At 42.9% G+C, this 16,519-nt stretch overlaps 1 protein-coding gene across 12 annotated transcripts in view; it reads left to right on the top strand.

Moving 5' to 3' along the window:
• Positions 1 to 1,178: 1,178 nt before the first annotated feature.
• The window catches only part of sorcs2 (sortilin-related VPS10 domain containing receptor 2), a 311,391-nt gene continuing 296,050 nt past the window's right edge, over positions 1,179 to 16,519 (top strand). For 3 of the 12 annotated variants that reach the window (XM_085758992.1, XM_085758986.1, XM_085758989.1), the window contains exon 1: positions 1,182 to 1,663. In XM_085758992.1, the coding sequence (XP_085615118.1) occupies positions 1,304 to 1,663 (360 nt within the window). In that variant the 5' untranslated portion in view covers positions 1,182 to 1,303. Of the gene's footprint in view, positions 1,664 to 16,519 lie in introns of all 12 variants that reach the window. The other 9 variants (XM_085758993.1, XM_085758995.1, XM_085758990.1 and 6 more) reach the window with 5 other exon arrangements.

Below are 16,519 nucleotides of genomic sequence, written 5' to 3'. Positions count from 1 at the left end.
TTGTTTCATTCCTGCCGCAGTAGCGCCACTTCACTACTTAAGTTCTTTTTACGTTTGGAGTCTGGTGCTCCCCCCCAGATTTTCATTTGCGCATTTCAACTTTCTTTCTCACTTCACCTTCTCTGCTCAGTGCCTGTGGGTGCTGTGTGCACACGGCCCTGCAGTCTCATGCCCTTTTATGGGCATTGATGGGGCCGTTACCTATGCTAATCATATGTTAATTAGACTCACCTGGCACACGCCCTCAACTTACGAGGAGATGGCATTCATCAAGTAGGAACACAGCTGCGAACAATTCTGAGGCTTACGAACGCGTTGATGAATCTGACGTAGGGTTTTCTTAAGGAACTTCTTAAGAACAACTTAAGAAAGAATCTAAGAAGGTTCTTAAGAAGATATTGGTGAATGAGGCCCATTGTTGTGGGTAATTTTGCACCAATGGATGCTGGACAAGTTTAGTGGGCTGGTGCCATATAGAACCAACCTGAGTCAGTTCTGACAGGACATTTTAATATGAAGGGAAAGAATAAGTGGAACAAATTAAATGAAATTAAATAGGGCCCTCATTACATTGTAAATAAATGACAAATATAATCATGTTTGTGTTCCCTCACGACAACCGATTGTTTGATTAGGCTTACTGGCCCAGTGATTGTGACTGAATCAACCTGCTAATATAATGAATGGATTCACCACTTACTCTGATGATATGATATTAATGAAGCATTCAGATGTGCAGTATTTGAGTCTCCAGATTTAGTTCAGTATTTGATCTATTTCCATTACAAAAACTAGACCATGTGCAGCATTGGATCAACTGACCTGACTGCAGTAAACTTTGTGTGAGGTGCATATTTAGAAAAAAGTGAAGCACTGATTTGAGAATTACAGTGGAATGACTTGTGTTCCTGACGGAGCAGGAGGAGCGCGGTACGGCTCCATGCCTCTCAGCCCCTTTCCAAATGTTACACACACATCTCTGGAATACGTCACATGTGAGAAGTGAGCTCGTCATCCCCCGGTGGTGTTTGTATTGAGAGCTCAGTGTCAGGACGCTGCAGCTGCCGGACAGCAGATGGCACCGCTGCGCCGCCCTGTGGATCCCGCTTGGCACAGAGACGCGTCCACGTTGTTCCCACTGTCTGCCTTCGCTCCAGTTCCCCTCCCTCCTCCCCTCTCTCTCCCTCTCTCTCTCTCTCTCTCTCTCTCCCTCTCTCTTACAGTATACACCTATCTATCTTCCCCGAGCATCAACAGTCTCTTCATCAGTCTCCGCGATACGAGCGCTACTACGGCGCAAAGCATGGCACCTCTGCGCCTCCAACGAGCGCTGTCCACCGCTGGGCACCTCTGCGTTTTTCTGTTGACCGTCTCGGCCTGGATGGCACTGCCAGGACCCGTGCGCTGTGACAGCGAAGCTTTCCACCGACGCGGCGGTGGGGTGGACCGTACGTTTGACATGGGCGGCGGAGACAGTGGCTCCCCGCCGGGCTTACACAGGGGCGGCGAGGAGGAGGAAGACGTCGCCGCCGAGAGCTCACCCCGCTTCAGGAGAGCACTGTCCAGGGAAAAACAAATGTCCTTGCTCAGCAGCTCCTTCGTGCTCAAAGGGGATGCAACCCACAACCAGGCGATGGTCCACTGGACAGGAGAGAACAGCAGCGTAAGTAGCCTATCTCCCCCCTCCTCCTCCTCCTCCTCCCCCCGTCCCGTCACGATCTGCTGGTTCATGCACCATCCCCACCATCCCCGTCTTTGTCACCTTCCACCATCCATCACTCCAGCCACTGCATACATCACCAGAAACAAGTTATTGTTCTCGCAGGAGGCTGCGCCGCTGCCTGGCTCAGAGAGCAGGAGGCGTAGCGGGGTCTGTGTGTGTGTGTGTGTGTGTGTGTGTGCAGGTGGACCACCTGGACGCACGGTGGATGGTGTGAGGCTTTGTTGAGGACTTTGAAACGTCTCCTTGTTTGGATCTCCACTAAAGAAGACACAGTATGGCATCAGAATAACATGACAGCACATGGTGCCCTGGGTCATCAGGAACATGCTGTAATCTGTTTACACTGAGCTGCGCAGAATATTCTATTCTATTCTATTCTATTCCATTATATTATATTATATTGTATTTTTTGGCTAACTCCTTTAGTGTTCAATTACTGGCCCTAAAAGACCCCTCTGAGAACCACAACAATAAACATGCACTCATGTGCGATAACACTGAGGAGGAGTCTAAGGAGGCGCCCAGAGTCCGTGAGGAGACAAGGAGCGCGCACCGAGCAGACAGCCTCGCTGCTTGATTTAGTAACATGAAGTCATTACTGAAATGTTGATGGAGCTCTCTGTCCATGAATTTTGCAAGAGCTTGCTTATTTGTGGCCAGAAACTAAATTGGGATGGGATGGAACAGAATCTAGTAGGGCTGTGTGTCTGGAGAGCGGCTATATGAGGAGAAATAATTCCCCCTAGGATTCAGTGATGTGAAGTATGGCTCTGTATCGTGGTGCATCAACTGAAGTCAAAGCTCCTGTAAGGATATTTTGGGGACAGTACGACGAGGTCACTGTATGAATATTACAAGTGAGAGCAGCTACACTATGTAAACAAGAGCAGTCTTTGTGATGGATATTGACAGGGGCCTGGGGGATATGAGCAGTGGTGTCTGGTGGGGACTGGCACTCACAATCAGAGCCTTTTTTGTCAGTGCAACACATTGCTGCTTTACTGGACGAATAGCTGCAGGCGCCTCTGAGAAAAAGACAGGAATAAAAATAAGAAAATAGAAGGGCCCTCTGTGGAGTGCAGGGCCAGAGAGTCGTGTATTTTCTTCTGCTATCTGAATCCGCACCAGACTTGGCAAACTCCTACATAGCAGCACCAGAGACACATCTGATCTCTCCTTGGTGCTGAGAAATTGATGAAAGTGCTGAACAAATGTCAAATAAAGTCATTAGAAATTCATTTTGCACCAAATTACAAAGTTTCATGCAAGTTCTCAGTACTTTTTGTGCTCAAACAAAGACACATGGGTGAAAATGACCTCCTTGACAGATGTAATAACATGAAAGACAAAATAAACTCAGCGTGAAACAAACAGCAGACATGTTCCACTCAGAGAAGGAGGACTTTGTTTTAATAACATGCAATTGCTAAAAATGGTCACATATAATTTACATTCTTTTGATATTTTTTCCATCTCTGTTGGTCAGTCCCCATATTTTAGTGTTTTGTAATCTGGATGAATTTCCTCCCAGACGAACACCGGGGCCAATTTTACAACGAGTCTGGTCCCATTACATCAGAATCAGCTGTGTGGTGGTTTGTGTGAACACGGTGAAATTCTGAATTGCTGAAAAAACTGAATTGCAGTTAGTAACATTAATCACAGATTTACTTTTTTCCTAGAAATTTTACTCGCAGCGACTCCAGCAAAAACCTGAATTGTGAAAGAGTTGTGTTGCCTCACCCAGAAGGCCTGTGCATTATTGAAGAGGAAACATAAAATTGGGCTATTTTGAAATGGATCTATTTTAGAAATACTCAAAAACAAGACGTTGGACCAATTCATTCTTCAATAGCAACGGCAGAGCGGCTCTGGATTATAGGTCTGGTCACATATTCTGCACCACCACCTGCCCCGAGAGGGACAACAACCTCTCTCATGTGGCAAGTACTTGTGAGGAGGACAGGCTGAGGCTGTGTGTCCCAGCAGCGTGTTTGGACCACTACCACTCACAGGGAACAATCGTCCATGGTGACGGAAAAGATTCTGCTTTGTAGCTCTCCAGACATTCCTGAGTGCAGTCCCTCTTCAGATCCACAGCCTGTGAAGCCACACAGAGAGCTGCTGCTGCTGCTGCTGCTGCTGCTGCTGCTGCTGCTGCTGCTGCTGCTGCTGCTCTGGAGCCCCAGATGATGCTGTTAGCTGTGCAGGCGTCTTCTCCTGAAGGATGACAGTGGTTAGTGTCCACACCTGAGCTCTGTCAGCGCTGTGCAGCCACCCGAGGCACTCAAAGCTTCAGCCATGTAGCCTACAGTTTGTTTGGTTACGTCAGTGCTTAACCCTCCTGTTGTCCTCCTGGGTCAAGGACGGAAGGAAGGAAAGAAGGAAGGAAGGAAGGACAAAGGGAAAGAAGGAAGGAAGGAAGGACAAAAGGAAAGAAAGAAGGAAGGAAGGACAAAGGGAAAGAAGGAAGGAAGGAAGGACAAAAGGAAAGATGGGAGGAAGAAGGAAGGGAAAACGAATGAAAGAAAGATGGAGGGAGGAAACAGATTGGGTCCATTGGGTCAAAAAGGAAGGAATGAAGAAGTAAGGATGAAGGGAGGGAAGGAAGGAAGGAAGGAAGGAAGGAAGGAAGGAAGGAAGGAAGGAAGGAAGGAAGGAAGGAAGGAAGGGAACAAATTTGTTCATGGAAGGAAGAAGACGGAAGAAGGAAGGAAGGAATGGAAAAAGGATTGTGGAAAGAAGGAAGGAAAGAAAGATGGAGGGAGGGAACAGATTCATTCAAGGAAGGAAGAAAGAAGGGAGGAAAGAAGGAAGGGAAAAGGGATTGTGGTAAGAAGGAAGGGAGAAATGAAGGAAAGAAGGAAGGATGGAGGAAGGGAACAGATTGGGTCAACAGTGCTCACTGCACAATAGGAACCACTTGGGTGAACTTTTGTTATAATTGCTGTGTGAAGTGTTGATATGCCTAAAAGGTCAACATGCTGACCTTGACCTTTGACCCCCAATCGCCAACATCTACTCAGGTCATCCTTAGTGGAGTGAAAGTCTGTGGCAAATGTGAAGGAGAGTGATAGATGTGAGACAGTGTGTCCAGGAGAGAGCGCTGGGCAGACGCATGGCCTGACTCTCTGTTGTCAGTTCTGGAGGCGTGGAAATTGAAAACTGGCCAACACTGGACAAGTTTAGTCTGGAGCTCTGATCACATTTCAATTTGAAATTTCTGCACAAAACAGTTTAAAAGCAATGAAACTGTGAAGGACTTATTCACATTTATATCCACTCACATAAAAAGCAATAACCAACGCTGGCACGCTGGCTAGATGGACACGAGGATTAAATAGAGGCAGTCGCACTCAACTCTACTTGCCTTCATTTCAGCTGAAGGCGTTGGCACAAGTTAATCTACATTAGCATACATTAGCTCTGTGTAGCCCATCGGCATTGACGACGCATGTGAAAGTAATGGGCTGCTCTCTCACACTGTCTGTGGTGGCAGCCTGAGTGAGAGACAGAAGGTGGGGGGGGTTACCTGGAGGGCTCCAGCAATGTCTAAGGCTGCTGTTGGCATGGTGATGTTGATTTTCTGTATGTTGAGTCCATGTCTTATAGTGGCTGTTGATTCCTTTGCACACGTTTCATCGATTCCTAAGTGAAATTCCTTCTAGTGGGTACATCTTCCACAAGTGACTCGTGGACCTTTCTGGATTTAGAAAGTGCTTTGTCAAATGGACTGCTCTGCTGAGACGCTCAGACAAGACGCTGAATGCTGTTCATGATGCAGAGCAGATTGTAGCAGCTGTCTTGCCCCTAAAACAGTGTTTGCACTGTCTGCGCCGAGTGTGTTTACTTTATATTCAATGTTAAACTGATTTGCTCCATCCACATGCCTCAGCATCTGTTTTCATAACACTCAAAGCATGTGGATGTAGTTTCCCCCTGTTCATACACCGGGTTGAGGAAGCAATGCAAGTTATGTCACATGATGTGTATTTTCTGCTCAGCACTGTTGACATTAGTCCAGGGATAAAGCCCTTGCACTTTTTTTTCTTATTTATTTAGCACGAACATTATCATTTAAAACAGCATGGACAATCATCATGACTGGGATGTGCAAAGGGGAGGTATGAAACCCAAAAGGGCTTATATAAAAACCTCACCCACATATTCAAAAACCAAATTTGTTACAGTTTAAAAACAATAACATAGGAAATAATTAAACAATAATGAAAAATAAGAAACACTTATACAAAGAGTATAGATGTAATACAACCTGATTCGCTTCCAAGCACATTTAATTTGTAGCTTGATTCTTTGCAGAAAATCAAACCAGTGTTACCATTGTTTTACTGCATTAAAGTCAGATTGCATCAATACTTACTCTGGAATTATTAGCTGCTGAACTTTTTTTTGTAATTACAACTTTGATCAAATGAGCACAGATGAATCACTAAGGATTTGTTTTATAATAATGAATGAATTTTGATAGCAGTTGGACTTAAGGGTCTGAAGCTTTCTGCTCAAACTGCTCAAAGTCACTTCTGAAGATGAGGCACCACAATTCAATTAAATCTTGAGGGAGTCTAGTACTTTGGCATTTAAGACTGGATATTGAAGTAATTTAAAAAACCGACATTCTCCCACTGCTCTCTGGACTTTTTCTTGTGATGAACTTTCCAGTCTCCACTGGGGTTTTTTTTTTTTTTCTTCTTAAACTGCTCAGACTCTGCCGGCCACAGGATCTCCAAGTCTGACTTATTCTCAGTTAATTTGGGGTGTGTATGTGCTCTGAAAGGTCAAAGACACTGAGTTCATCTCAGCCTAATAAACACAGACAAATGGCGCCATTCAATTTCCCTAAGGTTGACATTTATGAGAAGTACTCAGATTGATGGGTGGGGAAAATGAGTTGCTGCCACCTTTCTTGTTTCATCATTTAATTTTTGAGTCTTGGAAGCTGCCAATGATGATGAAAGTCACTGACCGATCATTTGGAGGATTTCATCTGTCACATCTGTCTTGATGGGTTATCAGGGATGTAGCAGAGGTCAGGCCACCTGAATGGAGCAGTTTTCCTTATGATGATTCAGACTCATCAACACATCACTGCATAAATGAGTGTGTGTTTGTTCCGGTTGACTTCCACCGTTGTTCAGTGTTTTGACAGGAGGATAAATTGGTAATTCACAATAAAAGTGCTGTTACTGAAAACAGCTTTTGTGTACTCACCTGTCTCTGCAGCAGTCCATGAGATGAGTTTGTATTTTCATAAATATAGAAGGGAAAATTGCCAACCCCCCCCACCTCCCTTTCTGTGTCTTCACTCATTGAATTTCACTGATTATTTTAAGATGCAGAAAAATGTTCCAAGTGCTGTTTTCAAAGTGGCATCTCAAGTTTACCACAGTAAATGTAAAGGCTTTCAAGAGAGGACCATTGAATTAATGTGAATTTGTGATAGAAAGCCTGAGGGGAAAAAAACAAAACAAAACAAACAGTTGCTCAGCATCCAGTCCTGCAGGTGAATAGCCACTTGTGGGGGGAAGTACCAAAAGTGTTGGAAACTACACTTAGGGGCTGATCTACTAAAGGTTTGCCTGTATAAAAACGTGTGCAAACTTGCGCAAACACACTTGAAGCTGATGTACTAACTGAGCGCACCGAGGATTGCGTCTCTCAAATGGGCAAAATAGCATGTGTGATACATTTAGCGCTTTTGCCTCGATGAACATGCAAATATGGGTGTTTCTGCCAAAACGTGCAAAATTGGGAGGAGTAGATGGAAATAGATTTATTTTGTATGTGATTTACCAAACCTGAAATAGATTGCAGTGGCAGTTTTTGCGTCTTTATTTAGCACGTTTGAAAGTCAAGTCTTAACTGGCACAGCTTTGTGAAAATTTCTGAAGTTATTGGTTTAATACCTGCCAGGGCACAAGCTCTTATATCTCTACATTTCCTCTCGTCTGGGTCATTCTGTAGCAGTTTTTCAGGTGTGTTAAAAGTCCTTTAAGCGCCGCTACGCCGCACGCCGCACGCCGCACATCTCTCCTCCAGTGCACTCCTCTCCTCTCCTGTCCACTGGGACCGGGACTAAGAGACCTCACCTCTGTCTTCACCCTCTGGTCTGAGCGTTTAGTTCTGAGTGTGGCCTGAGTGTCCCACCTGAGCTCTCTATTAATCCATCGGATCAAATTTTATTCAGTCTTTGTGGCCATCCAGCTCCCTGTCCACACTCACCGTAATACTGCGGTTTGCATGAGTTGTCATTTAGTGGGTTACTCTTAGTTGTGTGCGCTAACCAAACACGCACAATTTTACCAGGAGCATGCAATTTATAGGCCATTATCTGGGATCTTAGTAGATCCGGCCCTTAGTGGGTAATTCTTGCTGACACCATCAGGGTTCATTAGCTGGGGCCCAGTTCAGGAGCCACATCCTGAAGAGGATTTTCACTTGCCATCACCAGCTGTGCCCACCCTCACCACTGCTTTTCAAATTGTTGCACCTATCACCTAGCAACCTTTACTGTTTTCACAAAAATGTGTACTGTATGCGAACTCTGAACTCCAGTAGTCTCAGGCTCTCTGTCAGGGTTGTTTGCTGCTGTATTATTTTCATTACCAGTGTGCAATGACTCTTGGGAGATGTTGGGCCACAAAGGATCCACCCAAGGAAAAGAGGATTTGTTGGAAACTTTAAAATGGGACAAGTCTCCAGCAGACTTATGACAAACATTATACAATTATTTTCATAGGCAACGTAGTGCTCACTGCTCACCCTGACCTTTATTTCTTCATCGGTTATGTGTAAGATTCGCAAACGTCTGACATTTGCAACACATACATAGTTATGACATTAAAAACACAGTGAGATAAATTGTGTGAAAGCAACACAAACACATACACTGTTTCAAACAATTACATCATTACAATAATTCAAAAGATCATAGACTGGGGGCTTTAAACATAGAGTGTGTACAAGCGACTAGAAGATTACATGTTTGAGAGCATATCTTTGCATTTTTTATAAGGAATAAATAATGCAAAATTCATATTCACTGACAGATATCAACATGCAGCGATGCATATAGATTGTATGTGTCTTGGGAAGGGATATGAAGCTTTATAACATGATACCAGGCCACCGAATGAAGAGAGCTTCCTCTTTTGAAAAGACTCTCATTGTTATCTCTCTCTCCCTCCCTCTCTCTCTGAGTTGTTGACTAGCCCCAGGGAACTCTGAGCTGTACTCATCTTCCTTCTATTTCTATCTCCTCTCTATGGTGATGAAGGGTGTCACTGTCTGTATGTGTGAGTGTGTATCAGCGAGGAAGCGGCCTAACATTTAATAGGGTTTTGCGCGTATCGATTGTCTAACAGAGGGACATATTATACATTGGCATTTCACTCACACCTTTGTTAAATTTGCGTGTTTGTGTGTGCGCTCATGTGTTTGTGTGTTACTGGTCCCTAGTGGCCTATCCCACAGTAGCCTAAGTGATAAATGAGCAACAAAAGGGGCACTGACAGTCCAAACTCTCGTCCCACCCTTCACCCCCATGGGGGACTTGTGGGTAATTCCTGCCACTAACTGGTTTAAGAGGCCTCCTGGGTGGATCGAAGTGAGACTAGAAGAGCAAAGAAGTAGGACTCAAACATCTACAAGGATTTACAATATATCACAGCACCCAACTACATAATGATCACTCCATCCACTGTGTCATTATTAGGTTTGACCTATAGCAGGACAACAGCACCACCCATCAGGAACAAGGATCACATTTGTAATACTTAAATAAGGTAATTGTAGCTAAAAATATATTTCTGCCTGCCATTTTGCTTTAGGTTTTACGTCATTGCATTGACGGCGTCATTGCGTTGACACATTGAGAGGGTGTGGTTATTTTCTTTACTTATTGTGTGTGGTGGGGGGAGTTTTGAACACAAAGAGAGAGAGAGAACTAGAACTTCATATATTTTTTGTTGACCGTCAATTCACCGTTATTTCACTTTACCATCTCACCATTATCATTATTATTATTTATTGAAAGGGCACATATTATTTCCCCATTTGCTATAACTGCTTGTTGGCTCTTTTTGATTTTTGTTACAATAAACACTTTAAACTGATCGTGGACCCTTGAGCTTTAATTTCCTCAGTGGCTGAAGTTTGTTGAAAGACAGCCGCAGTAGTAATAATTCATATTCAATAACAAGACAAAGCCACTGATACCACACACTTGGAGAGATGTGTGGATTGATAGGTTTACTGCTGTATTAGTTGCTCTGTAAAATGCTATTTTTAAGTTAAATGTCAGCATATTGCCATGTGCACAGTGACAATGATAACATATCAGGTATGGTATGCTTACTATTACTAATTAGCATCAAACAACATTGTCATCAGTTCAGTCATTCATTTTGTGTTGTGTTCATTGAATGTAATTGCAATAGAGCCAGCACTTGTGATATTTCAGTCAGGGTGAAAGCATTGAAGTGAACAGTTCACACTGTTTCCATGATGTTAAAAGACGGTGCAATGAGACCATCCTATAAGGAAAAGCATCTGCCCTATTTCTCAGTGTTGACGAGCATCAACCATTCAGAAAATTAGAAACTGTATCACACTTTCTTTCACCCTGACTGGTACGTCCTGACAACATGCTCATTTATTATAGTCACTAAACTTTGTTGTGCGTTTAGCCAATGTGTCGTGCAATTAAAGCATCAGCTCACGCCAGCGACATAAATTGCTTTTCACTGTCAGGCCATCATGGCTGTCAGCTGACATCATCTCTGAAGTCCTCCCTCTAACCGTTCTCTGCCTCACGCCATTGGATCAGATTTATTTACAGTTCATTTCACTTCCTTTATGTAAAGAACATTAAGCGTTTCCACCTTTTACCCTAACCCTCCCCCTCCTTCACACCAACACCTCGGTTACCTTGCCAACACCACCTTCAGATTGTAAGCTTAATTTCATCCACTCAGGTCAAAGGATTATCCGCCTCCGGTATACATCTAATCTAAACATGGCATTGGTTGAATTTAAATTGAGTATTTAGAGGGAGCCATGTTTTATAATAAGGTGCTTAACTGCATTTGAATGGTGAATAATGCTTCATGAAGGTGTGCACACAAATCGCAACAATCCACAGCCGTATCTCTCCTTGGTCACGCACACACATATGCACACGCACTGGTTCTCCAGTGTCCTTGATGTGAAAGGCATTTGTTCACGCTTCACATGGTGAACAGACAGTTCCGGCCCTGGTTGTTGCATGGTAGGAAATTATTAGCACATGTGAAGAGAGCCTGTCTCGTCATTTATCTGGTCTGTCTGTGCTCATCCAGCTTAAAGAGACAGACTGTAAATCATCACCTTTGCTTCTTCTCTCTCTCTTATTTTAAACGTGAATCATCACTGTAGCCAAATTACAAGGCACAGAACCACCACAGCAGGCCTGCCAACCAGCATGGCTGGCAGGACACGGTTACACAGTCTTTCTTCAATGTCAGCCTGGTTGGTGTTGTTTTATTTTTTTAATGAATGATACAATACTTGTCATCCATTATGCCACCATAAGGATTTGAAATATATGTTGTGTTGGCCCTGTAAAATAATTTATATTTCAGTACTCCTGTCAGTCTGCTGCAAATGATGTATGTTGTTAATGATACACTGTCTAAATCATAATAAAAATTCACAGACTTATTCTTGTTGTAAACTGCTGTAATTGCACCCAAACATATTTTTTTCGTCTATATTATTTTAGATATTTTACAAAAGCCTTTTCTTTTTTGTCGGTAGAAGGAGGAATGTCAACTATTGTGGTGCTGTTGGAGTTTGTTTTCATGGTCCATATACACAGGGCCGTTGCTGGGAATTCTGGGTCCCCTTAAAGAATACTAAAGTGGGCCCCTACCCCCTAACTTTTCCACTTTTTTTTTCAGACTACGTATGTATTATCATTTTTATTTAGCCTACTTCGGTTCAATTCAATTCAATTCAAAATACTTTATTGTCTGTCACAAGGACAGAAAATTGTCATCAGGCCTACTGTGCGCTGGGCCCCTATAATTATCACCTTTCTCCCCTATGCAGCGGCCCTGCATACAGTATACATGACTCACATGATCCTTAATACCAGGTCTTCGTTTTGATCGTTATCTGTTAACCAACATTTTAGTGTGAGTAGAAAGGTTTATTGTTTCATGACGGTGTCACCTGGAGTCACTTCCTGTTCGTCTAGGTGTTACATTGTAACATGAAACAATCAGGCATAAGATGATGAGGCCAGAAAGTCCGACTCGGCCTCAAATCACTCACTCAGTGAAATCTAAGATGGCAGAACGTTACAAGACCTGACTGTGAAGCGAGACATGCTTATATCTTTGTCTCATCTGTTGGCGTGAGTTGACAGAACCAACAGTGGCGAGTTAATTGTCTGAAACATGAAAGCAACGTTCATCTGTCGATAAGATCTCCGTCCAAGGCTCTTCTCTGAGCACAGCCTTCATGTTGGCATGACATCGCTCTCTGCCGCACAGTGGTAGGTAACCTTTGTCTCCACAATGCCACGGACTCCTCACTAATGAGACCTTGGGAAAGTATACCAAGCAGCATGCTATCAGTGTTACTGTCTAATTAAGTGTTTAGTGATGCCAGGTGACTGCCAGCTGCCCAGCGGCTAAATGAAAGCCATGGGATATGTTTGTCTTACAGGTTGTTTGAGACGGCTGGCAGTGGTTGTTTGTTTATGTGTCACTGTATGTGTAAAAGGACCATGTGTGTACTTCTTTTTGTGTTTACTTCTTATGGCTTGGTAAGGTGGAATGGATTGAAAGTCATGCTTAAAGGTATATGTAGGAATTACCCCCAGCAGTGCGGTTGCATATCGGAACGTATTCTTGATGTTGCATTCACCTGAAATTGGGCAGACGTCAGACAGACAACAGACGCTGCATGTACCAGGATAAGTGGTCCGCCAGCACGATGCAAAACAATACAGGTGTGACAATATGTTGTCATGGTGATGTCGTTTTGTTTACCTGACCCACGTTCTACCGTCTTTCTGTCGTCGAGTAAAATGACATCCGGTTGGTTTGCCGACGGCCGTCTGCCTGACTGCACCTGAATGCAACATCAGTGCCTCCGTCCTTCCTCACACTACACAGTGGTGACAGTTTTAACAGGCGCTACCTGGAAAACTTTCTCCCCGAGCCAACAGCTTCGGTGAGTTTCCGTGGTTACCTACAGTCACGCTGCCACTGAACGTAAAAAATGGCGACGCAACATGGCCGCCTCGGTTCGGTGCGTTGCCCACTTATGTATTTGTAACGACTTGTAACAACTCATTCTAAAGTACGAGAAAGCTTTTATTTGTATGTGGGTGTGATTCGACTTCAGTGAAATACGTATTTATGAAAGCAATATTTGATTTTTGCTAATAAAAAGCCAAATAAGTTACATACTGCGGCTTTAACATGAGCACTCCTGTGTTGGTCTGTATGCCTCTGTGTGTGACGGAGCTGGAGGAGGGGGGGCGGGGGTTAGTTACCAAGCGACAGCCAAAACAACTAGCTGGAAGGCTGTGACAGACAAGACAGCTCCTCATCTGCTTGAACATCCCAGACATTCTCCAAACTTTCCTGCCTTTCTTACACTTCTAAAATATACCCAGCGTGCGTTCATTGTTTTTCCAGTTTTGTCCCTGTAAACAGAGGAATTCTTTGTCTCCGATGTTCCCTGTTGTTTCGTGCTCTCCTCCGTCCTCCCGTCTTGCAGTTTGGCTGTCATGGTTGAAAGTTCCTGCTCACGTTGCCCTGGCAACCCACCCTGGAATCCTGTTGGGGTCTTCCAGTGGTTTGGTTCCTGATCTGAATTCAGAGTAGCCCCCCCTTGCCTCACACTTCACCCAGGTTCCTGCATATTTCATATACAGCTCTGGCATAAATTTATGTCAGCTGTCAAGTGATCCTGTACATCTAGAACTCTAGCTACTAACAAAGGGAAGCAACCTGGTTTTTGTGCTGACCACTGTGAGTTTTCCATTTGTCCTTTAATTATCTGCTCTGTTATTGATGCTTGTGTGAACCCATTGGTCTGTCTGACATTTCTCTGAGCAAGAGCAAAACATCCTGACAACCCCTGGCCAGATTTGAATGAAATTGATTATGTGGCTTCATGGTCCCCCAGGAGATGATTTTCTTACTGTTGGTGAGCTGCTGGTGTTTTATGATGTGCCACATTCAGGCCAAAAGTTCTGTTTGATGAACATCCATGAGATGGTATCTCAGAAAAGAAATTAGAGCTTGACATACATGGTCCCCAGAGGAAAATTCCTTTTTGGGAGCTGCTGCCCGCATTGTGCTGGTGCCATCATCAGGCCAAAATGCTCACAAAAATATCTCAATGACAGGATTGCCATGAAATAACCAAAGCACATGCAATACATTTGTCCTTTGAACACTCTCGTAATCATCAACCATAAAAGTTGCAAGTATATTGCAATATAAGATGAATCTTTTTATTTTTTATGACGCAATGACATGATGTTCTTGTATAGCACCTTCAGACTTACTGGTCTCTAAGAATAGCAACATTATAGGCTATGTATATTGCTTGTTCTTCTCATATTTTTGGGTACAACCATTTTGTCTTTTTCATGACAACCACGGACTTCAGTTAAGAAGTTATTACTTAACATTAATGATCTAGATACAGTATAAGCTTGCAGTATTTGGCTTTTATTTTATTTTTTTTATATTTCTCACATTGTGTGAGAGGATGATGCATGGGATTGGTTGATTGTATCAATGCAATTTATGTGTCATACAATACAATCCATGTTCAAATACAACATAAAACACAATAAATAAATAAATAAATGAATAAATAAAATAAAAAATAAGATGATATGTATGTATGTGCTTATTTACCTGCAGCTACTATTGGAACAGAGCAGAACTCTGTCAGACGGTTGTGAAATGTGGCCCAGCAGGGTTCCTGCACTGTTTCACCTAGATTTGATCTCCATCCCTCGGCACAAAGCTGTCCCCCACTTCCTATCACACCCACCCATCTGAACCCCATCTCCCGCCGGGGGCCTGGGTATTTTCAGCTTCTGTCTTCAGCCAAATCCAGCAGCATGGAACCATTCATACATGTCAGGCGTCAACAGAAATTGGGTACAGATATAATCGAGTCAGGTCAATTTTATTTATACAGCACTTTTTATATAGAGCAGGTCCAGACCATACTCTTATATATTATTTATTGACTGGTTGGGTTAAGGTGGGAAGAGATGAAAGACAGAGAGAGAGAACAAAGCACAGCATAATGAATAATCCTTGGTGTCCTTGATTCTGATTGGCTGAGGCCAATATATATATATATGAGAACATATATAGATTTGACTGAAAAAGTAATTATAATAATTAACATAAAAAATAATTAACATTAACCTTATGGTGAATAATTCAAGCTGAATAAAAATCATCTACTTAATACTGAGACTTTTGATGAATGAAATGAACTGCAAGTGGCTCCACACACATTCGCTGCTGCTTTGCAGGTGCTGGGAAGTGAAGATGATGTTAGAACAAAGGGAACTGTCCTTGCGAGTACAAAGACAGCATCAGTTCAAATGACGTTTTAACATTACTTGTGGAGCAAAGGCAGAAGTAGTAAAACACTGAAGGGGATTGAGTATCTTACAGTAACCTCAGTGTATTTCCTGTTTTCAGTGCTGGCCATGACCACTGACCATGATATTTTTTTATAAGTGTTTTTGTGACTTGAACTGACTGAACTTTGACTTTGAAAACACTGAAGGATCAAAAGGTGACCACAGAATATGAATAATATTTGGAACAGTGGTTTTTGGAAAGGCACTGAAATGATGCTGGCCAGTCATTTAAAGGGAGTCACACAGAACTCATTTTATAGTGTTTAGTCTGGATGACTTGTTTGGTGCATGGTTTTGATTCCTTACACTTTGTTCCCCTTGGATTTTATTTTGAACCTATCATTTCTGTGATGTCTGATGTGACATGTGCCCTGGCATCTGAGACTGGTAGCAAAGTTTGCTTGTCAAGCTGCCTTTAGGAAGGTTAATTATTATTGTATGACTCAACTTTATTTGTATTTTTCTCTCATGTCATCTTATTTCAACATTGCACTACTCTATACTTTGTGGTGATGAAAGGACTATTCATTGTGTTACTAATAAAGTACTAGTGCTATTGGATTCTTTCAGCAAAGGAGAATATTTTGACTGTGGCCTTTGGCTCAACTTCCACCACTCTGGGGTCAGTTATGATATTGCAGCATTGTACACATTCACAGTAAACAAATATGATCACAGATCTGCAGCAGGTTAAAGATAGACTATTGCTACAGTAATAGAGTGGCTGCTTTTATGAACAGCACACTGTATGTATGTTGTGTGTGGTGGGTGATAGTCTGTGCTACAACCACAGCCGCCGTAGCTGAATCACAGGAGAGAATCCTGTGATGCTGTGATCACTGTAGCGTGATGTATTTTGCAGCACATGCAATGCAGAGGAGGTCCTCACACAAAAACAACAAATCATCAAACTATTAAAATCATACCGCAGTAAAAAAGGAAAGACAAAATAAGTGAAACAAAAAATAATTAAAACAACTCTTGGAACAAAACAATAAACACTGGCTCCTGTCTATGTGACAGCAATAATAATAACGAATATCCAGCTCACAATTATGTAGCAGTTTAATATTCAAGTAGCGTCTGAAATCCATCAACTGCTG

Source organism: Trachurus japonicus, chromosome 18 (assembly GCF_045865225.1).
Source record: "Trachurus japonicus isolate A0001 chromosome 18, Traja_1.0".
NCBI lineage: Eukaryota > Metazoa > Chordata > Actinopteri > Carangiformes > Carangidae > Trachurus > Trachurus japonicus.
Note: the sequence above shows the minus strand (reverse complement) of the source record. Positions and strands in the feature narration are given on the sequence as shown.